Genomic DNA, 23,902 nt, shown 5'->3' with positions numbered 1-23,902 from the left:
TGTAGATGTATTTAGAGCTTATGTACTAAATAACACAGTTAGAACTGTATTTCCACCTTTCCAATTAAACACACTTTGCTTTACAGTAGAGAGATCCATGTATATTAAAGTTTAACTGAGATACGTCTTTGTTTTTTCTCAAATTCGTTTCCAGTGCTTACATGGATTCTTTGTGCTCTTATAAATATGAGAGAACGTGGCTTTGGAAAATCTCAGTTGTGTCTGTGAAAGTCTTCTAAATGTAAATGGGAAAATATAAATCAAAGGCTTGCCCAGCTTTTGGAAAGTCTGTACATGAGCTAGGATGAGGACAGGGAGCAGTCTAACACAGCAGCACAGAACTTGGAGTGAGCTGCAGGCTTTCTCTGGAAGCTGGGTAGATATACTGTGTGTGGGCAACTCTACACTCACCTCTAAGCAGTTGCTTAATCGTGGCTCTATTTTATGATCATTTGATGGCTACTGCATTTCTGAAAGGAAACACAAATTAATCAAAGTACCTTATGCCTTCAACCAGACAAAATTCCAAAACCCCTCAAGCTTCTACTTTCTCTTCATGAATCTCTGCTTCTGTGAGGAACATAAAAATATGGGCTTACAAAATGGATGTGTTGTGAGATGAAACTGTCTGAGTTTCAATAGGGCCAAGTGTCCAATCCTGCATTTTGGTCACAACAACCCCAGGCAACCCTACAGGCTTGGGGAAAGGTGGCTGAAAATGCTGCCTGAGGGAAAGGGACCTTGGTGTACTGATGGACAGTCAGCTGAATACGAGCCAGCAGTGTTCCCACATGGCCAAGAAGGTCAATGGCATGCTGGGTTGGATCAGAAATGGTGTGGTGAGCAGGACTAGGGAGGTCATCCTGCTCCTGTACTCAGCACTGGTGAGGCCTCACCTTGAGTACTGTGTTCAATTTTGGGCACTTCAGTACAGAAAGGACATTGAGGTGCTGGAGCAGGTCCAAAGAAGGGCAGCAAGGCTTGTGAAGGGCTTGGAGAATGTGTCCTGTGAGGAGAGACTGAAGGAACTGGGGCTGTTTAGTCTGGGGAAGAGGAGGCTGAGGGGAGACCTTATTGCTTGCTTCAAATACCTCAAAGGTGATTCACTGTATTTGTAATTCAAGTGTCACAGTCTGTGAGTACACCTAAATTTCATTTTAGCATTGTCTGTAACTTTCAGTTATTATTCTTGCTTTCAAACAAAAGACAGGTAGTTCTTTCTGGCTGTACACTGCTTCCTTAAACCTGCTTTCATTGCTGCTTTTCAATACTTACAACCAAGTTTTTCCAGCCTCTGCTCACTGTAGAAAGCAAAATAATGTAGGTGTGCTTATCCTGAATGGAAAGTGTCAAGCTAGTGAACATCACAGATACCACGTGTGCATATTCAGGTTTATAACACTAGATGCGAAGTTTTCAAAAACGGAAAATGTTTGTTTGTTTCATTTCTTGATTGAAACAAAACAAAAATGATTTCAGCCTGGTCCAGTCATGCTTTTAGTTGTGACCTTTGCAAGCCATGCAACACTTGGAGCTGGGATGTCACTACACGGTGATGCAGGTGGTTTTTTAAGCCACATGTAGCTGTTGTCATCATTTGCTCTCAGAATTTCAGCACCAGTCCTATGAAGGTCATCTAGATCAAGTCAGTGTTTTGTGGTGCTCTATTTCAGATTTATAATGGGGGAAAAGATGTACTCTTTATGAAGGGTTCTTAAAAGGTCTGGAGAAAAAAGTAGACGCCACATCAAATTTGATATGATGCTGAAGGAGAAGTGCCAAGTGCAGACTCAGCAGAGAGGTGGAATTGTGAATCCTCATCAGGTCTGTCCTATGTTTCTGTGATTTGTGCAGCGTTTCCAGGGAATGAAGAAGACACAGTTCTTCTTTGCCCTGCTGCTCTGTGCTGCACAGACTCTGTGCAGGGAGCCTTCATCTCTAGGAGAGCCAGTGCTGCATCCCTGAGGATCAGCTGAGAGCAGTTCAGTGCTGATGCCTGAGGTGTGCCAAGTGCTGAGATACTGAATATTCGGGCTAAACTCAGTGGCTGAACACAAGGGTGAGAAATCATAAAAAAAGAGTTCTCTTTGCTGTCTCTGCCTCTCACAATATTTTTAAGATGGCTGAGCTGTGCCAAAAGATACACGTCATCTTTGAAACAGTTTTTAAGTATAAATGTGACATTTTCTCCACTAATCACAGTTTCTTCAGGTGAAAGATAATAGAGTTGTCTGACTAGCTCAGCCCTGGTCTTTGCTGGAGTAATTACTCCAGAATGAATTATAGCCATTGTGGTAGGTTTGTAATTTGCTCTTTTTTGTGTTAAGTGCTCAGCTCATTTAGCATCTGAGTTTGAACGTGAAAACGTTCAAAGAAGTGAAAGATCAGTGATTTATATTTATACTCGGCATCCTTTTAGCTGGTCCTCATTTTATTTTGAGTTGATGTCATAACAGATACATCAGTCCAGTGAACTTGCTATATTTTTTCCCCAAACACTGAAAATTCATGCTAGTTTCGTGCCTACTGGTTCTCAGTCACAGGACATCTGTAATTAAAAGTTCAATGATAAAGTACTGTTGGTACGGATGGTATGTAACTACAGCTGATTTCTTTTTTATTATTCATTTCTTATTTTTGAAGATCCATGTAAATGTGTGCTCATTTCCATCTTCTTCTCTAACCAAAAGTAAGTCATTTAATGTCTCTAGCCATATGGATTTCATATACCATTCAGAGCAACCCAGTCCTATATGGTAATGACTCAAAAACATTCTGAATCCAGTTAACAGCTTTGTAGATCATTACTCAAAGTATCTCATGGTTAAGTTTCATAACAGTCCCACTTACTATCTCATATCCTCCATGTAACTATTCATTAAAGGCAACTTTGCCTTCAGTCAGCAAATGAGTGGTTCACGGTTATTTCTCTCAATCCCAACACCTACTTCTGTCCAGCTCCACTTCTTAATTTGTGAAAGCCATGCAGTCAGCCTGGGGTGATGTCTCACAATACAGAGAAACAGGTATAGGCAGTGATTGTGAACAGATTAATCTTTAATGAAAGCGATCTCTTAAACAATGCTGCTGTATTTTATGATGTACCAAAAAATAGAGCTTACAAGTAGAAATCTGTCTTTTCAGGACTTGTATTACATTAACCAGAAAGGAGAATTTTGCCTACATAGAATCAAACTTGTGCTCAAGCAGGAGCCCTAGGAAGGCTCCTTCTTTGTAAGGTCTGCTTAAACTATTGACCTCAATCTTAAATGATAACAAAGGAATTCACACTGTTGCAAAGTTCAACTGGCATAGCTGTATTTGCTTACCTCTGCTCATGCAGTCTCGAACATGTTTACTTAATTCCTAACCAAACTGGTGTATCAGCAGTTTTGAGAAGAGGATCAGACTAACTGATTCTGCTCATCAGTTTTAAAAACACTGCTATCCAGGGACCCATCCCTCTTGTTTTATAAAATGCCAGCTAAATCCTCAGTTGGCATAATGGAGATGTCATTCCATTGCCTTCAATGGGAATAGGCCAGGATACTGCACTTAGCAGCTTTTGGGGACAGCCAGACAGTTTTTTTCCTTTTTCTTGTATGAGTCCCGTTTTGGACATATTATTTTTACATGAACTTCGTACATGAATGTACTTCAGTGATTATATGGAATTGCCAACTTTTTCCACATGCATTTCTCTTAGCAGCATAAGGATTATGCAGTTCTCACCCCCTGCGCTGTGCAGCTACAATGACTGGTGTGGCTATTCAGTGAACCAGATTGGGAATCTATGTCTTTCTTTTCTTTTTTCTACCTGTTCTTTTTTCAGCCACGTCAGCTCCCATGCAGCCACTCAAACAGAGGTGCTGGCTGAGAGCGGTAGGGCAAATCTGAGAAGCAGGGCAGCAAGATTTGTGCAAGCAGACCTGCTGATGAATATGAAACCTCAGTGTTGTTGACTCACCCATGTGCTAGTGAAATGCTCACCCAGTATTCGGGGAAAAGAAAATAGATACAGGTTCAAGCTTAAAATAATAATAATAATAAAAAGAAATAAATAATGAAGATTGATCCAGCACAGTGAGAGTAAGAGTGAGCTTGGTAGATGAATGCAGAGACTGATTCAGATTTTTTCATTGCTTCTTCACTCCATTAGTTCCTGTGGAGTTCCTGTGATGTGTTGTTGAGTATATAAAATCAGAACCAATCTCTCTTGGGATCTGAGAGACCCAGAAGGTAGCTTGTCCCTGTCTGTGCAGGTGTGCTAGCAGTATAGGTAAACTCTGCTCCATCTTGGAAATGCTTGTAGGTGTTTTGACTGTTGTGTAACTGTTCTTGTCCTTTGTACTGATACTCTGATTCCTCTTGTAGATTTATCCAAGAGAAAGGGGAGATAACATTTCTTCCTATGGATGCTAATGCAAAATCACGGTAGCATCAAGTATTATGATGCTGATTAAATCTTGTGGATGAAAAGCACTTGGGTTTGAGGAGAGGGATCTGCAGTATCTGTGCACCTTTATTTACTTGATGTTCCTCAGCTGATACAATCTTACTGGGTTGTCCAAACTGTCTCTCTGGCTCTTCACTGCAGATAGAGATGACAGTGCAAAAAGATCACAGGGGTATTGTGGTCTCCATCTTCTGTCTTTTTAACAGCTACAGAGTTTCCTCTGTCACCTCTTTCATTTTAAGCTGCTGTATTCTCATTGACTCTACACGTCCAGCACCAGTGTTTGTCCAGCCATTTCTGCAGAGAGAGGTGTCATGGGCTGGGGAGAAGAATTTGTGCATGCATGTGAGTGCAGAACAGAGACATAGTAGTTGGAGATGGTTCAGAGGGGAACTTGAGCAACAATCTCAGCAGTATCCACACCTAATGATTTTCATATTCTTTGGTACTGCTTTTCAAAACACAGTGCTACTGCTGTGTTTGAACGCTAGCCATCCTGTCTGGATATCACAAGTATTAGGCAAAGTAGAAAGCAAGCTGCTGATTTTAAGTGTGGTGACAGCTGTCAAGGTGACTGTTCGGGCAGCTGGCTACCTGCAGATGGACAGTCTCCTCCTCTATTTGTTACCATGATTCACACAAGCAAGATGTACTAGCAGAGATGATGGAGTTCGAGGTCAAGCCACCAAATTGCTGCATCTTATGTATAATAGATATCAGTGTCCTCCTAAGTTACTCTAAAGTTCTTAATGTAAGAGTAACTGAGTTAATTTCAGTCATTTAGCTGGAGCTGATGCAGTCTGGGTGCAGCAGTCTGCAACCTACAGTGATTTACCTACAAGTAAAGCAGACATGTGGGACTGCGTGTAGGAGTCTGCGTCCTGTATAAATATTTCTGCTATGATTTAGACAATTGTGCCAAGAATTTGATCTTATTTTGAGGAGAAAAGAGAGTATACTTCCAAACACTGTATAAGAGCCTCCAGTTCAGGGAACAACAGACTGCAGTAGTTTCAAAGTGGTACATGCCCCCATTAAGCCATTCTTCGTTACTGTACAGGCATAAGTCATAAATAGTTTATTTGTTCCCTGGCAACTTCATATTGCATGTAGGAACAGAAGAACACATCTACAGTGGAACTTTTATGAGATCAACATTTAATCTCTGAAAAAGTTTTAGTAAACATCAAGGTTACTGTGAAACCAGTGGTCTTACCAATCCAAACAAAATTGCAGAGGTTAAGTCTTGAAGCGATGGCTGTGAATGCATATATGCACTTACATATGTGTATTCCTGTAGAGGTACATGGAATTGTTTTTGTTTGTAGCAGAGTCATGGCCTCTCATTCCCTTCTGCAAAAGGCAGCATGGGTAAAGGAAAAGACAGCTCTTTCCTTGCATCTGTTGTGTATGTGGGAAAGGGGTACAGTAAGTGATATGGAACAGCGGGAGTGAGAGGGAATGGGGAAACAGAATAATGTGTACAAATACAAAGAAAACACGGATGATTGCTGAGAGCATTACACAGAGATTCCATAAGCTGAGATTTCTATTGCATTTCCATGTATTTCTATTCTGAAATTAGCTGATCTGTACTATGTCTTTGCACATGTAATTTCCTCTCTATCTTTCAGTCTCTCTACCTGCAACAACACATGAAGTTAATCACCTTCTATATAGGGAGGTCATCATCCTCAGAATAGTTGTCCCCATTGGGGTCTTCATACAAGACTGGTATCTGGTTGCAGATTCCCTACAGACTTGTTGGCAACATTGTTTTTTGGAAGCATGACTTTATTCTTCTCATTCTAAACTGCCTGGACTTCAAAGTGAATGCAGATAGCCGAAAGCAAAGGGTTAAGTTCTTGATATAAAATCAGAAAAGCATGCAAAAGAAAGTTTCAGTTCAACATATCAAGGATAAGCAGCATCTTCTCTGACTGTTCCTTAGAGCTTTTCTGAGGCATTTCAGCCCTGAAGCAAAGGGACAGGCAGATAAGTGACATTCTCCCTTTGGGTTACTGTCTTAAGGAGTGGACTTCTCTCTTCTGCTGGTTTTATTTTTCCACTGGCTTTAGTCACTGAAAGGTAACTCAGTAGCATGTTGCTTTCCTATCTGCTATATTTCAGCAATGGCTACACTAATGAAAGGGTTGCTGGCCTAGAGAGGTTTCATCATTTTCAGGTGATTTCTTTTTCCCTCTCTGTCTGTCTCTTTCTTCTGTTCCCTCCAGAAGCTTTTTCATGTTTGTTTTATTTCCAGGCAATATAATGCTGGTAAAACTGATCTCTTTTGCCACATACAGCAACCATGATTTGCATTTCCTACTTGCTTGGCTTCCTGAACCAGACTTTTTTCCCCCGTGTCCTTTTAATACAATGGGATAAGCAAACACACGGTGTGTTTTTGATTGGAGCTGTCTTTGCTAATCAAGTAACTTGCTGTACTTCAAAGACTGTTAAATTTTATGCTACAGAATTGGAGAGTATTGCCACCTAGTTCATCCTCCCACTCCGAAGCAGGATCAGCACTACTTATAGCATTTCTGACAGACACTTGTATAACCAGTCCTTAAAAATTTTCCAGCAGTGAATGACCCTTACTGCCTTTCCAAGCAAGTTTACAAGCAGAACATTTCTGCAATTTGAGCCCATTACTTTCTTCTCCTGCCTCCTATAAATGCTGATGAACAGATTATTACCTAGCTGTGTATTTTATGTATTTGAAGGGTGTTTATGCTCCTTCTTTTTTATGCTGAGCAATCAGCATTCCCTCAGTCTTTCCTCATAATTCATGTTACCTAGACATCTGCTCTTTCTCATTGCTCCCTGAAGATCTGCCACCAGTTGTCTCACATCTTTCTTGAGGGTACTTCAGCTGAACCAGCAGCAGCATTGAGTGGAGTAGAAGGATGTCAATCTGGCTGCTCTGGCTGCCTTCCTGCACTTCATCCCAGAGTGATGTTTGCTTAGGTGAAAGCACAACGTCACCAATTCACCATCAGCTTGTCATTCCTTGTGGTCCTTATGTCGTTCATGCAGGACTGCTATATACCCAGTTGTTTCCCATTCTTAGTGTGTGCAGCTGGTTGTTCCAGGCAAAATACAGAAGCTTGCACTTCTGTATTTGTGTACACATCCCTACATGCGTATCATGTTTGCTACTTGCTGCAATCTGTTCTGATTGAATTCTGTCCTTCAGCTTTTCCAGTTTGTCAAGATTGTTCTATTCTTGTCCTCAGATGTGCTTGCTGTTTCAACCAGTTTAATGTAATTTGCTGGTTAACACACTGCTTCTGCATCACCTATTCCATTAATGAAAATATTCCATCATACAGAAGCCAAGATGAAGAACCCTACAAGAAGAATCCTTCAGATTTGGTTACAAACTGTGGATGACTGCTTCCAGAAGCAACAAATTATTGTCAGCTACTTCAGCTGTTTCGCCTTCTAGTAGCAATCACGTAGATCATCGGTTTGCTCATCTGCCTTTATGCAGCCCCCTCCAAGGTGAAACTGGTGATAATTGATAATATGATAATATTATATATATTATAATATATATATAATATTATATTATATATATTATATGATATATATATAATATAATAATATGATAAAAAGACATATTTTGTACTACCTAATCTTATCAACTGGATCTAGTGTTTTTCTTTTTTTCCCTTTTTTACATTTTCTATATAACTCATTATAATTTTAAATATCTTTCCTGACAATTTTTTTACATCACCTGCAACTTCTGAAAATTTTTGTTTTCTGTAGACTGTTTTTTCTTATCTGGTTTAGCAGACTCTTAAGTTGTGTACACATCCCTACATGCGTATCATGTTTGCTACTTGCTGCAATTTATACTTTTGTTTATTAACTAGCCTAAAAATTTGGGAAATTATATTGTCTTGGCTGAATTTGCTTGATACCTGCATATGTATTCTATTTTTTGTCTTTCTTTATATCCGTAGAATTACAGAATCATAGAATCCTTAGAGTTGTAAGTGACTTCTGAAGGTCATCTAGACCAACTCCCCTTCAATGAACAGGGACATGCACAGCTTGATCAAGTTGCCCAAGGCTTGATCCAGCCTCACCTTGAAAGTCTCCAAGGACGGGGCGTCAACCACCATATCTTGATGTGCTTTCAATTGCATTGATTATCTGCACCAGAGTCTTTCCAGGTATTTGAAGTAAAAACAACTGATCTAGAGCTCCCCTGGTTTTTTAGGTAGTTTGTTGTTGTTTTTTTCGTTTTCAGAAATAAGCACTGTGATATCTTCCAAACATTTGGTATCTTACTTACCTTCCAAGTAACCTCAAAGTGACCTTAAAGACAACTGATAACAGCTGTGGGATGTCTTCCACTTGTTTCTAAATATCTTACAGCAAAGATCATCAGACTTGGGCGATTTAAGAGCATTAGATTTAGCCTAGTGCTCACTGTGTATTCCCCATCCTGGGCTGAAATCTTATCCCTTCTTTGCTGATATTATTTCCCAGTTGTTAGAGGATCAGTTGGCCTTTAAAGAAGTCTTAGCAAAAATGGTGTGTTGGTCTTTCTAAGGTAATGTATCAATGTCTTCCTTTCTTGAGTAGCAGACCAATAACTTCATAGATTTTACTAACGAATCATTTCATTTTGTCCCCTAACCTATTGGTCTTCATGTCCACATTGTATTTCATCAAGGGATGCTCATATCATCTTCTCATAGGAGGCATTCACTGTGCAAGCACGGTATCATACTCACATTTCCTTTCTTTTGTCTTTTTACAGAGTAGGCATAATATTAATGATACAGATGCCAAGCATCAGTTGGAACTTTCCAAACTAAAGTTCATTTTGACAGCTGTAGAAGTTCTGTCCAGTGCACCTGATTGCTACATATTGTCATCATTTGGCTGCTTTCAGTACAACTAACATTCCCCACCATCCTCTATTCAAAATAACCAGGCAAGCCTCATTGATAAGACAAAGGGTTTTTGTCTTACGTGATGGTGTGAGTGTATTGTCAATGCTGATGGGACCCAGCAAGAGGGTTTGAGTTTTTTCATTTCTTTTTATTGTTTTGGTGGTGTTCTTTTTTAACCTATTTAACAGTCAGATAGTTTTCCTGTGTGTTAATAATAGTTCAGTCTGCTGGCCAATAGTCATCCTCACTTGAAGGATTTTTTCTTAGCTGTCTTCCCAAGGCAGCAACTGTCAGAAAAGCAATAAAAACAGGTTTCTTGTGACTGTCTGTGTGAAACTAAACCACCCTCAGGGAAGGAAAGTGGGGAATTTCTGTATCTTCAAAACAAAACCAGCTACCCAGATTAAGGCTCATAGAATCTGACAATTCTGAAGGAAAAATCATATATGGAGTGGAAGGAAGTAATAAAGAACACTTAACTGTGTGAAAAGCTGAAGAATTTGCACTAGTTTTTACAGGTACTGTGTAAGCAAGCCCATTGAGAAACTCCCTGTATTTGCACACACGGGTGTACAGATGTTTTTGAGTTGCCTTCAAGTGCTGCAGCCTGCTTTTAATTTGTTGCTTTTACACAAAAAGGACAAATGATTTCTTTCCACTTCCGCTCTTGATCTTGAAGTCCCTTGTATCCTCCTGTTAAATCTTCTCTTCCATCCTCTCCTTCACCTGTTTTCCCTGTATTTAAGTTTAGTTTGTCACCTGCCAAACAACACCGTTGGTTATCCTGTCCGTTGTATAGGGGATGAGTTGTTTTTTCCTGCCTTAGCCCATTTTATTTCCAAGACTGCTATCCAGTTTGTAGAAAAGACAAGTAACTGAAAGCGTGCATGTGCGGGAAGAGTAACTTGAAAGAAAGGTAACTCAGAGGGCCTGTGCCTGCACTCATTCATGCCCCTCCTCTGTCACTGATTTGCTGTGTGACTTTGGAAAAATGCTACAGGTTCCCGATCTGCATCCAGAGCCATGTCCCTCTTTACTTCGCCTATAATTAAATGTAAAAGGAACTGGATGTGGTAAGGACAAACCCACTGATCAGTGATGAAAGCTACATAAATACCTAAACCAACATTCAGTCCTTACCGTGCAGTTGTCTGCCACCTAAATTTGTAGACCATGATTTCTGCTAGTGCTCGATGGAGATGCTGTCACTCCTATCCATCTTCATTTCTTAGGAGAATGAATTGTTTTAAATTCTCATATAAATTCCCTTTTTTCTCGATTATGAAATATGTTTGAATTTGGCAGCACTGTTATTTTTAGTAATACTTTTTGTAGCCTTTAGTATTACCATGTAGTTGGGGGAAAAAAACTGCTGAATATTTATACTTCTCTTCTTTGATCTTTCACTCAGAAGAACTGAAAAGGTATCACATTTAACATTTTTACTATAAATATTTTAGATAGCATTTGAAAGAGTCCACATTCTCCTCTCACGTTGGGTTTGTTCAAATTATTGAGATACGTTGTCACTCTTAAGTGCTTCCAGATGGCATTTTGGTTGCCAGTGGTTGGAAACTTTTCAGTGATGCTGTTGTGACTAATGACCAGCGATGGAACTAATACTGCTTTTTGGCAGATGCAGGACCGGACCCCCTTTCTTCATTTTACCTTGTTTCAAGGGGATGTAAATATATCTTTTCACAAGAAGCACAACAATTCTGCAACAATATTACCTAAAGTCTTTTTTTTTTTTTTTTTGCAAGCAGGTTGAGTCCCTGACCTGCTTCAGTACCAGCCAGTTGTCCTGGAAGGCAGTGCACTGTATTTTCTAAGTCAATAACTTCTTCCAGATCCACAGGGCCTATTGTTGCCAAAGCTGCCTTATTCTCTGTTTAAATCATTTGTGAAGGAGGCCAACAGAAATGTGAAAAAAGCATCAGAGCCAGCAGTGACAGAAAATACGTTGATTTGTTGTGTTTTACTCACTGAAAATGTAAATTTTTCTGTGAGAATTTGGTATTATTTGCTGGCTAGCAGTCAGAACACTTTAACTGCCAGTGCTGCAAGGACTTTCAGTGTTGTATGCAGAATGTATGCTTCTGTTCTCCTCAGTATGCTCTCATTCTTTATCAACTATGTCAACCAAATTTCTTTTGAAAACCTAGAAAAGGGTGTAATTCATGATGGGAATTTTTTGCCTTGGCCTCTCATGGGAAATGTAGTTTTGCTGTGGCTTCTGAACTACACAGGGAGAAAAGGCAAAGCAGCAATTCCTATGAGGCACAGTATCCAAATCAAGTTACTTTGTTCTTTTGGTTGCTGGGTTGGCAAATGTTTAAGTCTCTATTAATCAAATTTTAAACAAAACCAACAAAAAGTATTGCCCTTTGCATTTTGTTTTGGTGAAAACCCGATCAGACACTGAAAAGCATTTGTCACTGAACCTTTACAATTAAATCCAGGTAAAGCAAAGATAAATTAAACTCTGTGCTGTACACACAACAGGTGTTGTGTCTTGTGCGATGCTGAGACTATCACTTTTTCTCTCATGCTTTCAGTATCCAATTATTTTTCTATGTTTAGCACATAATTAAATGTCCCAAATATTTTACCTTCTCTTGTTTTCCACTGCAGTGAGTAGCAATTGTTTCACTGGATCGTTATGTTTGTATTTGTATCAGAATGTTTGCTTTTTCCTATCATTATTCCACTTGTGTAGTCCATGTATAGTGGTAACCATGAAGAAGTTAGTTTTTTAACCATATTCTGCCACATCAGCTTGCAGACATTCTGATCTTTATGTGGATGCCCACTGCAGGGCTTCCTTTTATTCCTGAGAGCCTCAGCCTTGGTAAGTTGAGAGACTCATTCCATTAAAAGTGCATGAAGTTGCTTCTCTCTGGCATGGTGAGCGCTCCAAGGTTGCTGTGGTGTCTGCAACTCTTGAAGATACTCAGACTTTAGCCTATCTCCCTGGATTTAGAGCAGGATTTTGAACTCACTGGATGGAGTGGTGAACCCTTAGAAACTGAAGAGGCCCCATGTGATTGGAGAGAGCAAAGTTTGTCTTATGATAATGGGACATCTCTGACAGTTCATATTTAAATCCCTGTGGAATCAACTCCTTAATACCTGTGCTTGATACATGGTTTTCCCAAAGAGAGAGGGATTGGAGAAGGACAAGCAGTTTGCACCAGTGCTATCCTGGTGTATACCTGGAGTCTATCCTGGTTTCATACCAGACTGGTTCATACCTGAGGTACAACCACTGAGCATTACTTTCTTCAAAGAATCAATGAACTGCTTTAAAAACAAAACTAATAAAAAGCCTAACCACAATCTTGAAGCCTATGGCTTTGCAATATTTTTCTGGCTTTCCATGGCAGCAAAATTTTGTGTCACCTGTTATCTTGTTATCCTATGGAGACTTTGGATATTCTTTCGGTATAATGGAGAATGACATTTTTCTTCCTATACGTCACAACTATGATGTTTCATTGTTCCTTGAATGAGATTCCATTTCTTTTGGCGCTTTGAGGCCTTAGAACTCTTTAACGGGAAGTGCTTGGATCTGAGGTGGGTTGACTGTATTCTATTACTGAGACACCTGTAACAGTGCACCAGGGAAATATCTTTTCAGGTTTTATTGTGTAACTTGTTCTGTTTGCAAGATTCCCTTGTGCTGGGAGCTGTGAGAGGGAAGAGCCTCACACCACCCTCATGTTGGTTCTTCTTTTGCTGGCATTCATCAGCAAACTAAGATGGTGTGTTGAAATGAAAAAAAGTAGATAGGGACCAAAATGCTGGGCCAAACGATAAATAACTGAATAGTTTCACTGAGCTTTTAGTGAATGCATCTAACACTCAAGAGGCTTCCTATTTTGGATGATACTTGTGAAACATTCTTTCATTATATAACTGGGTTTAGGTTCATGAAAGGCAGGTCATGCTTGACCTATTTGATCTTTTATGACCATGTGGCTTGCCTTGTGGATGAGGGAAAGACTGTGAATGTAATCTACCTAGACTTTAGTAAAGTCTTTGACTGTAATTCCCCCTTTTTTTTTGTCCCTTCCTGGAGAAGCTGGCAGCCCATGGCTTGGACATGTGTACTCTTCTCTGGGTAAAAGACTGGCTGGACGGCCATTCACCTCATAATGGTGGTGAATGGAGTTAAATCCAGCTGGCAAACAGTCACCAGAGGTGCTTTCCAGGGGTAAATATAGGGACAAACTCTGATATTTTTATTGATGATCTGGATGAGGGGATTGAATGCACCCTCAGTAACTTTGCAGATTACACTGATTTGGGAATAGTGTTGATCTGCATGAGGGTAGGAGGTTCCTGCAGAGGGGTTTGGATAGGCTGGATCACTTGGCTGAGGCCAATTGTACGAGCTTTAACAAAAGCGAGTGCTGAGTCCTGCACTTTGGCCACAACAAGCCCATCTCTACAGGCTTGGGGCAGAGTGGCTGGAAAGCAGTGCAGAAGAAAAGTATTTGGGAGTGTTAGTTGACATCTGACTGAACTCAAGCCAACAGTGTGCCCAGGTGGTCAAGAAGCCCAATGGCATCCTGTCTTGTGTCAGAAATAACGTTGCCAGCAGAAGCAGGGAGGCGATTGTTTCCCTGTGCTTAGCTCTGCTGAGGCCACACCACAGTAATGCATTCAGTATTGGGCCCCTCACTATAGGAAAGACATCAAGGCCCTGGTGCATGTCCCGAGAAGGGCAACGAAGCTGATGTGGGATCACAAATCTGATGAGGATTGGCTGAGGGAACTGAGATTGTTTAGTCTGGAGAAGAGGAAGCTCAGAGTAGACCTTACTGCCCTCTATGGCTACCTAAAAGGAAGTTGTGGTGAGCTGAGAGTCAGCCTCTTCTTCAAGATAACTTGTTATAGGGCAAGAGATAATGGCCTCAAGTTGCGCCACGCAAGGTTTAGGTTGGATATTAGGAAAAATTTCTTCACAGAAAGAGAGGTGAAGCACTGGCACAGGCTGCCCATGGAGGTGGTGGTGTCATCATCCCTGGAGGTGTTCGAGAGCCATGTGGATATGGCACTGGGCAACATGGTTAATGGGCATGGTGGTGATGGGTTGACAGTTGGACTAGATATTTTAGTTGTCTTTTCCAACCTTAATGATTCTATGATCTCTGTTTCTTCTGACGTGTAAGAAATTAGGTGACAGATTTAGGTAGGAGAGGAAAATTATTATATATACCAAGTGTTCAGATACTTGAAAACTGTTTAAATCCTATTTATGGATACTTAAGAGCATCTCAGGGACTTAGAAGGTGAACAAGTTTCAGTGCTTGCATTTTTTGTCTAGCTTTCATTAACTTCACTAGCAGATGTTGTTTATGTGCTTTGCCACTACATCCCATTCAGATCTTTTTTCTCTCAGTAACCTTATTAACAGAATTTTTACCTTTTTTTTTTTTTCAAGAGTAAGAGATGAGCTTAAAAATGAATTAATATTAAAGAAAAGAAGAGTGAAAAAGACAAGCAGGTTCAAGGTTCTGTATTCAGGTGCAGATTTCACCATGTCCAAATAAAAGATAGCAAAAAGTCCATTATGGTCTCAAGTTTTTGAAATAGAATAGCTATCTTCCATTCTCTCTCAATGAGCACACATCTCTTTTACAATCAAAACCACAAAGAAAATAACAACCAACGCAGTGGTCAAGTAATGTTGAGGATCTCAGAATGATTATGTTGAGCTGAACTGTCTTTGAAACTGAACATGCTTCTGCCAGGTATCAGCTGTTCAACAGAAATGGCCATTCCCTGCTTTCTGTGGGTTTAAAACAATTCTTTCTTCTGGAGGTGATCTAGTGCCTTTCCCTAGCATGAAAATCAGTTTAAACAAAAACGTGTCCATTTAAAAAAATATGCTCTTATATACAATACACTCTTCCAGAGAAATGGAGTATTAGCATTTGAAAGGACAGATAAGAATGCATCTCTGGGAAAGGCCTTTGTTCAGAGAATTACAGCTATATTCTACATGCATATCACCATGGTAATTGAATTGTTTGGCCTTGACAGTAAGGTATATAGCACAAGCCTTTTGCCATTTTCCATGATGTGGTTCCTAGCAAAGAGTGCAATTTGTCAATTTAAAATTTATAGTATGACATTTAGCAGTTGCGCTTACTATAATAGTGGTGGATGTGGTCTGGAAGCATGAAACAAAAAGGAAAAGGTAATTGCATTTTCTGTGTGCTATTGGATGCTGAAGTTTTTGGTGTCTTTTTAACACAGGAGAGTGGAGAAGCAGGCTTCAGTTAAATTGGAGAGAAAAGCTTTGGCTGGATAACCAAAAAGCTTTGGCTGGATATAACCTCTCTCAAAGAGAGGTTATAGCTCTTAAATGTGTTTTCTGCAGGAACTGTAGCCAAAATCTACCAGTTGTGGAGGCCTTCCTTCCCATAGATTTCAGACAACAAATGTAGGTGGCTGTATCTGAATTGTGTATCCAAGGTAGTCTCACTCATTAGCCTCGTTGCAAACTAAATGGGTCCATAGACAGATACAGCTTCTATTGGCTTTCCTTAAAGTAGTTTTCTGGGATGTTGGTAGGGATTTTTGTGGTGTCACCAGCACTAAGGGTTTAACATCATATTTGTAGGCTGGAGCATTCAGTATAGGGGAGTTTTACCTGCTGTAAACTTAAGGTGTTTTTCTGGTTCCAAAGGAAGTCAGACTCCATATCTGGAGAAGTATAAGTTGAGAATACCTATCTACATGTTTGGCATTTCTGCAGTTAAATAATTTCCACATGAGCCATTCTAGAATTGTTTGAGCCAGAAGGCAAAGTCAAAGCTGTGCTCTCTGCATGGCTGCAGCAGCTACAATGTTAGCAAGAGAAAATACTTACACGTCATCCCTCATAGGACAGTCCTTCACAAACAAGACTTTCTTTGGAATATAGGATGCAAATTGCTGTTGCAGGAGAGCCTCCAAGAACCTCATTCACACAACTCAGTTAATATAGAGAAAAGAATCTTAAACAGTGGTGGTGTCACGTGTATAGGAAGAGGTCCAATACAGAAGTGGTGGTGAGTAGTACTGCTTAGTGCATTGCTTGACATACAGAAGAGACTCCTTGTTTCACCCCTAGATGCTGTGGGAGATTGTCATCTCTGGTCTTCTATTCCTCAAAGCAAATCCTGCTTTCTAGAAAAATGCCCGATTCTCCTTTGTCCTCACCCACATAAGAGCAGGGCTAACCTCCATACAGAAGTCTCTGTCTTAAGACAGAAAGTAGAACACAGTTAAAAGTGCTTGGGATTTTTTTCCTCCAGCTCACTGCTGCCCTTTAAAGCTCCTTCTACAAAAGCATGGTGGGGAATTCTTGTTACAGTACTGTATGTCAGTAAGACAAAGCCAACACCTGACATTTATTCCTTAAGTAATGTTTTGGTTACCGAAAGACCTGGTGTCTTCCTTTTATCTAACCACAGAGGCAGCTTCCCCAGTGGCTGCAGATCCAGTTGTGTGGCTGTTGGTAGCTTCTAGGATCAGCTGTATAGACAGTTTGTATTGAAAGCATCCATCAGTGGATTTCTATGCTGGGGAAGCTAACACATAGCTATTGTTTTTTATTGCCTTTCATTCTAGCCATAGTTCCAGTGTGAGCTCACTTTCATGATCATTTTACTAGACAGCTGGGAGACTGAGGTTCCTTAATTTCTAGCTGTGCAAAGATACAGGCTGAAATAGCGAAACATAGACACCGACCTTCAGGACGGCCTCATGCAGGGAATCTGACCCGGCAGTGAGCATTTCTCTAGCACGTGGATGTGGCTGCATGCCAGTTCCTTAAAATCACAAGGCAAAACTGTTTCCTCCAAAAAAATGCGTGAAAGGACGTGAGACATTGTTTCACTTCAGTGTTTTTTCACTGACGGCGTTCTTGTTTCTTCCTGTGGCCTCAGAATACATCCCTGTCTTCCTTTTCCCTTTGAGCAGTGCTTCACTCTATTCACTGCGTTTCATTACCTGAGAGCCGCAGGCTGGCACAGAGGAGACTTGTGACATTGAGATCAGCTAAAGCCTAATGGGAGGGAAGGCGTCCACGTGACTGCAACCTGCAGCTTAGGTAAATAAAGCCTCATGCGCTCAAGCTCCTATTTTAATTTTCTTTTTTTTATATTACTATTATTTTTGTGTATTTTTTACCTGGTGAAGCTGCTGTTCTTGGTTTTAGCCTCAGTTTTTCTGTTGGTCAGGGTAGAGAGCTGCTGTTTCTCTATCTGTATTCTGCAGCATGACATGCAGGAGAGAGTTCATTATGCAGCAGCAGAACTGTCTTTACGATAGGCTGTGACTGTGCGTCCTCACAGAACATGCAAACGTACAAAGCAGGAAAGAAAATCAGCAAATGTATTATTTGCTGACAATAATTGTTTCCAGTTGCAGCTGATGATAGTGATTAATCACATAGTGTTAGTATTTTATTTGGGGATAGGACAGGTATTAAGGGGAAAAGATCAAGAAGTACTCTTCCTTATCTGCCTTGAAAAGTTAGCTGGTAGTGCCTTGATAGCAATGCTTCAGTTTTCTGAAACGTAAGAGTTTGTCTTTTTTTGAGATAATAATAATTATTATATAATAACAATTATACTTCTTTCTAATTAGTAATAAATATGCAAATAATCCTAGCTAAAAGAAGAATGTAACATTCCAACCACATGAGTGATGCATAGCCAGCCATGTGTGTCAGTATTAATGTCATTGCTCAAGTATAATTACATTTACATTAATTGCATTTAATGCAATCCCTGTTTTATCTCCCATACCAATGCCTAACTGCAGTTGCAGCTGTCTGAACTGCAGTCCAATGCTACTCTCTGAGACATCTGGCCTTTCCTAATTTAGATGCCTCCTAAAGATGCTGTTCTCCTGAACTCCCACAGGAAACTAAAGCATCATATTGTGACCGATTTAATTTGCCCATTAATGAACTGCTCACTAGGGTGGAGGGAGGGAAATATATGAACACACCAAACAAGAGAAATTGTTACCTTCACTTAACCATGACCAGTGAAGGAATTATGCTGTAGCTACCCCTACCACAGCTTAACTATGTTAAGCAAACATGTGCTTACTTCACATCAGATGGTAGCAATAGCTTTCCTTTCTGCAATATATTCCCAGTATATAGTAGAGTTTCAGGATCAGGCATATGTCTGTACAGCTGCTGAAGAGATTTTCAGCCAGAGCAATTTGGAAATGTTTTCGTCCAGGTGGATTGTTATGCTGTTAAAAGTCAAAGTGTTACAAGCTGTAATGGTACTTGGTAGTCTTTTTTGAAAATTGTTTCTGTTGAGCCCCGATTAGTTATCCCTTCCTCTTAATCAAATTTCTCTGTGTAGCATGTCCGAACCCTTCTTATTCCATTTCCTTGTTTCTCCTAGTTCTCTCTTCCCATCTGCTTTGCAGTGGTGGAGCAGAGCAGAGCAACACCTTCTCTGCAGTTACACTTCCCTCTTTTCTCTTGAAAATCACTTTTCTACATTTATCCTGCACCCTGGGGATGCTCTTGGCTGTTTTTTAGCAGTTACTGCAGTCAGCTAGCACCTTATGAAACATAGTGTGCCATTTCTTATACGAGTCAGATTTCACTTGCTTTGTCTTCAAAGAAAAATGGAGGAATGCTTTAATCTTTGTTTTTGTTTTTAAACTGCCAGTGGGAGCAGGGCAAGCTTCCCACCAAAGTTGGGTGGGACAAAGTTGGTATAGCTGTTCTGAGGTCGAAAACTGCCTGTGCCTATTTCTAGAAGGATCTGATGTTGAAATGAGTATCTTAAGAGTTATCCTTGTGTATGTGCACGTATAGCCTTACAGTTTCAATCACAAAGTCATAATAAACATGGTATCTGACATTCAACAGTTTTCAGAAAAAAGATGACCTGAAGCTTAATTTGCCATGTAAATTCAGTAATACATGCACTGCAGTTGTAGAGATTCCCCTTTCTTGCAAGAGCTCTGCACTCTATCCTGGTTTTGATGGAGAGTGAAACATGGATTGCATTCTTTCTCGTAAAGATTTTTTTTGCTCTCTTACTCAGCCTATTGTTTTGCTTCTAGTTTTGCATTCACTTGCCTTTGCTTAACTCAGCAACCGTTAAATATTCTTTTTATTCTTTTTTTTTTTTTTTTAATTTTCATTAAAATTTTAAAAAATCGTAGAATCATTAAGGTTGGAAAAGGCCACTAAGATCATCTTGTCCAACTGTTAACCCATTATGCCCACTAACCATGTCTCTTTCCCTTGGTCGCTTTTGTCTTTTCTTTCCACAGCAAAGGGTAAGAAATTTTGACATTTGCTCCTGCTATCAGGTCATGCTGTGTTCTTCTGAGTTTGCTGGGCTGTCCCTGCTTTGCCACAGGGTTGGTGGGTGAGGATGGCAGTTCCCTTTGTGGCCACTTTCACAAGCAAGCCATCCCAAGCAGCTCTGTGAGGACTGGAGACCTCTGCCTCACCTCACAGCAACTGCTGGGAGACCAGTTTCTTCCCATCATGGTACATGGGAAGGGTACATATGTCAATTTGACCATGAAGATGGAGGAGAACATCTTGTGTTACCTCATTTGAAAAATGAATGTTGCTTTTGTGGCTGTGTTGAGACTCATCCTCCATGCTGGAGAATGGTGAGGCCTGAGATGCGTTACATTATCTAACAGTGCTGCTTCCCAGCATGTGGAGTTTGAGTGGTGTTTTCCATATATCTGTCACCAGCCCCACCAGTTTGAGGGGGCTGTGTGTGCGCAGTGCTCCCTGGAGACAGCACCAAAACAAGAGACCTGCAGCAAAACTGAGTGGATGTATAAGGTGGACTTCAGCAAAGTCTTCTGCCACAAAATTAAAATTCAGCTCAGTCCTGCCTCTCCAGACTGTGTACTTTAGCATTAAGATGATTTTCAAGCAACAGGAACAAAATTAGGCAGCAAATAAAAAATGGTCCAGAGGGTAAGTGTTTGGCCTCAAGTATTTGCATTTGTAGGCACGTGTATTTATGAGTCTTCTTTTGGTTTGTGTTTTGTAGGACAAAGAAGGTCAGCCATTGCTACCGTATCATTTACCGTCACCCGGAGAGGACTTTAACACAGAATGAGGTGCATCGTATCCATCAAGCTATTGAAGAATCAGCAGTTCGAGAACTTGGGGTTGAGGGCAGGTTCTAGCATTGCTGGTCTGACACCTTAATGAAAGTTGTTTTCTCATTTTTTTTCCCTTTTTTCTGTTTTTCTTTTTTTTTTTTTTTTTTTTTTTTGGAATGTGGGATACAAGTGAAGAGGAATTCTGTGACTGAACGTAGCATATGAAACAAATGACAAGTGGGCAATGGTGAAATTACCAAATAATAAACATTTCTATTAAGAAATAATTGACAAAACATAGGCGCTTTATTTTAAGAAAGTGGGGAGCAGCAGTGATGTGAGATTTCCCTCTTGTTACAACAAGAAATACACTGTCTGGTGGTTTTCTGTGTTAATTGGTCCCTGGGTTCCATTAAATTCCAGTAAATACTTGGTATTGTTTCTACGTTGACAGGATCTTCTGTCCATGTAACGAGTGAAGCAGAACAGAGACTATTTTGTTCTTCTACCTCTCCCTCTTTTAGTAAGAAATGGCAGGTTTTCCTTCATGAAACCTTCCAAGAGGCAAACCTTGTGAAGTTTGGCTCTTTTGCAATCAGAGTCCTTGGGCATCGCTTTCATTTGCTACATAGAAGGAGCCAGACATGCTCTAGGACTGGACTTTGGCTGCCTTCAAATGCTGGGCTATTGGTGAGTCTTTCCTGTTGGATGTCCCTGCTATCACAGAAGTTAAGGGAACCACATACTGAGGTTTTCAGAGATGTGCACTTTCCCCAAGTGAGGAGATTTCTTATCTCAGTTTTCCTGACACAGTGACCACTGCAATATACGTCTGTTCCCTGTCATAGTCAGCAGTGATGTCACATGGGGCAGGATGGCAGAAGAGAGCTCTTCCTTACAGTGCCCTGAAGTGCACCTGCCTTGATCTCTCACACTATCTTACTTTCTAGGAGCAGTGTCTGCTCAGAAATTTGACTGTTTGGGATTGAAACCTGACTAAAATGGGATCTCCTACTTCAGACACCAGTCAATTTATGAGATGCTCAGCTTTTTCAGGTTACAATAACTAAGTCCTGGCAGTAATGATGTTAGGTCCTACAGAGATGTTCAAATGGTCTGATAATTACTTGATGAGCCGTTGCACATGCTGATATTGAATAAGGGATCTGTTTTTCCTTGTAATGGTATTTCATGCAGTCTTGCAGGTCACATCTGGTTGCTGTGTCGGGAACATTCCCTCCTTCAGGGAAGAAAGCAGTAAAAGCTCTGCAATAAACAGCATCTAACACTGATTTATACCTTATCAAGAAACATCTGTGCAGCGGGCTTGTATTCAACCGTAAGAAGCCAGTTACTATTGCAGATGTGACAGAAGCAGAAAGCTTATTTTAATTTCATTACTCAACATATTTAGCTGTGTAAACAAATCCTAATCTAAATTGCTGTTGTGTCATCCAAATAACTTGATTATGAAAACAATATGCTAGGCTTTCTGCAAGGCAACAGAATGGGTGCCATTTATGCAACATATGAACCTACTTGGTTATTTTTAAAGTAAGGTCTACTAAGATCACTAAATACAGTCTAGCACATTTGATCTTGCTCTGTCTCCTTCATCCTTCACCTTTTTGGATTCTCAGTGAGAATCACTGAAGAGGAATGTTGCACTGTGCAGTCATTGATCTAAGATAAGGCCCAATCCACACTACCACATTGGGCAGCAAATTATGTGGATATTAATTGATGGTATTGCATGTGGCAAGTGTACTAGAATCTGCCTGCTATAGCAAGGATAATAATCTCTTGGGAAAACAAGAGACTGTCTATGGTGGAGTAGGTTGCAAGATTGTCCTTTGTATGTACTGATTGATGAAGTCCATTTTCTGCTCCCCGTATCCTTCAGTTCCCTCGTTCCCATTGGATAATTTGGGGGGCATGGAAATGTGGGGAAAGCAAGGAGGAGAAAAATGGACAGTGAACCTTCCTCACTGTCGCAGCCATGGACATCACTGCAGCAGAGCTTTCTGTGAGGTTGACCTGAAACCGTGGGATCATCTTCTGCAAGTAGTGTTTAAATAGCAGGAACTTTCAGACAAAAATGCAAACCATTAAGATTAAAAAACAGCAACAACAAACAGCTTTTTCAGGAGCAAGCTCAATTTAATTATATGGAGGATTCTAAGGTCTATAAAATCAGATGGGCTGGCTGTGAGCATAATAGGAATATTTGAGTATGTTTGGATTAGGTAAGCTTTTGTCATATATATTCTAGGATTAATCTAATCTAAAAGCCTGTTTTTTTTTCAGCAGATATTCATCACTACTAGCAAAGCAGACTTCAGATTAGAAGGCATGAGTGTTGCATTTTTCTGCTGCTGTCCTTTGGAAAATGTGACTTTTCCTTCATTTCCTGTCCTTAATTTTATTGGGGAAATTTGCTGTGGGCACTAGTGGACTCTAAAGTGAATAATTTGAAACCAAATGGCCCCTTGTGGACACCAACAGAGAGCCCATGGGAATCTGAGCATGTAATGACCGTGATTTATTTTACTGCTGGTCAGAGACAGATGATGCTGCCAGTATGTCAGTGACTGGTCAGACCTCTGGTGGGATTATAGAAGCCTGACTGAGGAAGACCTTTGGCACAGTCCCTGACCAGCTCTTTAAAAGAAAGGGCTACCCTAACCTGTCTCTGACTTTTCTTAAGACATGAAGCATGAAGGCATGTAAACTAGTATGAAGGCCAGGAACAACGTAGGTGCCAGGGTAGTTCTGCTTGTCTCTGCTTCCCTACAGTCTACCTCATGAAAATCTCTTAATCTTTCACAGATCAGCTTTGCAAACAACTGTTGTAACTGGGTGAGCTACACGTCTAGTAAAGGTGGACAGGTTCCTAAATGTCAAAGCAATACCATGCCAGCAGCATTTGAGCAAGTAGTGTACGTGCTGACTGACTAGCATACTGGAAGGCACATTGCCCTGCTGCTTGTTTTTATCAACTCTCTGCATTTGGTTTTGTGTTTTGCTGGGTTTTATTTCAGCAGCCTTTAATAAAAGAGAAAAAAAAAAAAAAATCAATTCTAGCAAAAGCAGCAACATGTCCCCAAGAAAACTGGCTGGGGAGTTCTTTGACTGAGCGGTATGTACTGTTCAAATGTTCTGGGTGCTGATTTTGTTCATAGTCACCATGAGTTTTCAAGTTACCTGTGATTTCTAGAAGGCTTAGGATTTTGCTTTAGTCCCCAGTTTGGGATATTCCTAGGCTGCAGATTTACAGTACAGTGACACTTATTTGTTTTTGATGTTCTTGTTAAAGGTGCTGCAATGGAGAAGTGTGTTGTGAGCGAGATAGCCAGTAAATTGCTGTGTTTTTACCTTTGAGACTTCAGTGACCTCTGCCATCAATAAACTAGTA

The 23,902-nt window shown here is 40.4% G+C and overlaps 1 protein-coding gene across 5 annotated transcripts in view; it reads left to right on the top strand.

Annotated features, from left to right (window-relative positions):
• Positions 1-20,783, top strand: part of FARS2 (phenylalanyl-tRNA synthetase 2, mitochondrial) — a 231,136-nt gene extending 210,353 nt beyond the window's left edge. For all 5 annotated transcript variants that reach the window (XM_042869137.1, XM_042869135.1, XM_042869133.1 and 2 more), the window contains one exon: positions 20,433-20,783. In XM_042869137.1, the coding sequence (XP_042725071.1) occupies positions 20,433-20,571 (139 nt within the window). In that variant the 3' untranslated portion in view covers positions 20,572-20,783. The remainder of the gene's footprint in view (positions 1-20,432) is intronic.
• The last annotated feature ends 3,119 nt before the right edge of the window (positions 20,784-23,902 follow it).

This window comes from Lagopus leucura, unplaced genomic scaffold (assembly GCF_019238085.1).
Source record: "Lagopus leucura isolate 7727_CA_CO unplaced genomic scaffold, USGS_WTPT01 Super-Scaffold_100002, whole genome shotgun sequence".
Classification (NCBI taxonomy): domain Eukaryota; kingdom Metazoa; phylum Chordata; class Aves; order Galliformes; family Phasianidae; genus Lagopus; species Lagopus leucura.
This window is presented reverse-complemented; position numbering and strand designations above follow the sequence as displayed.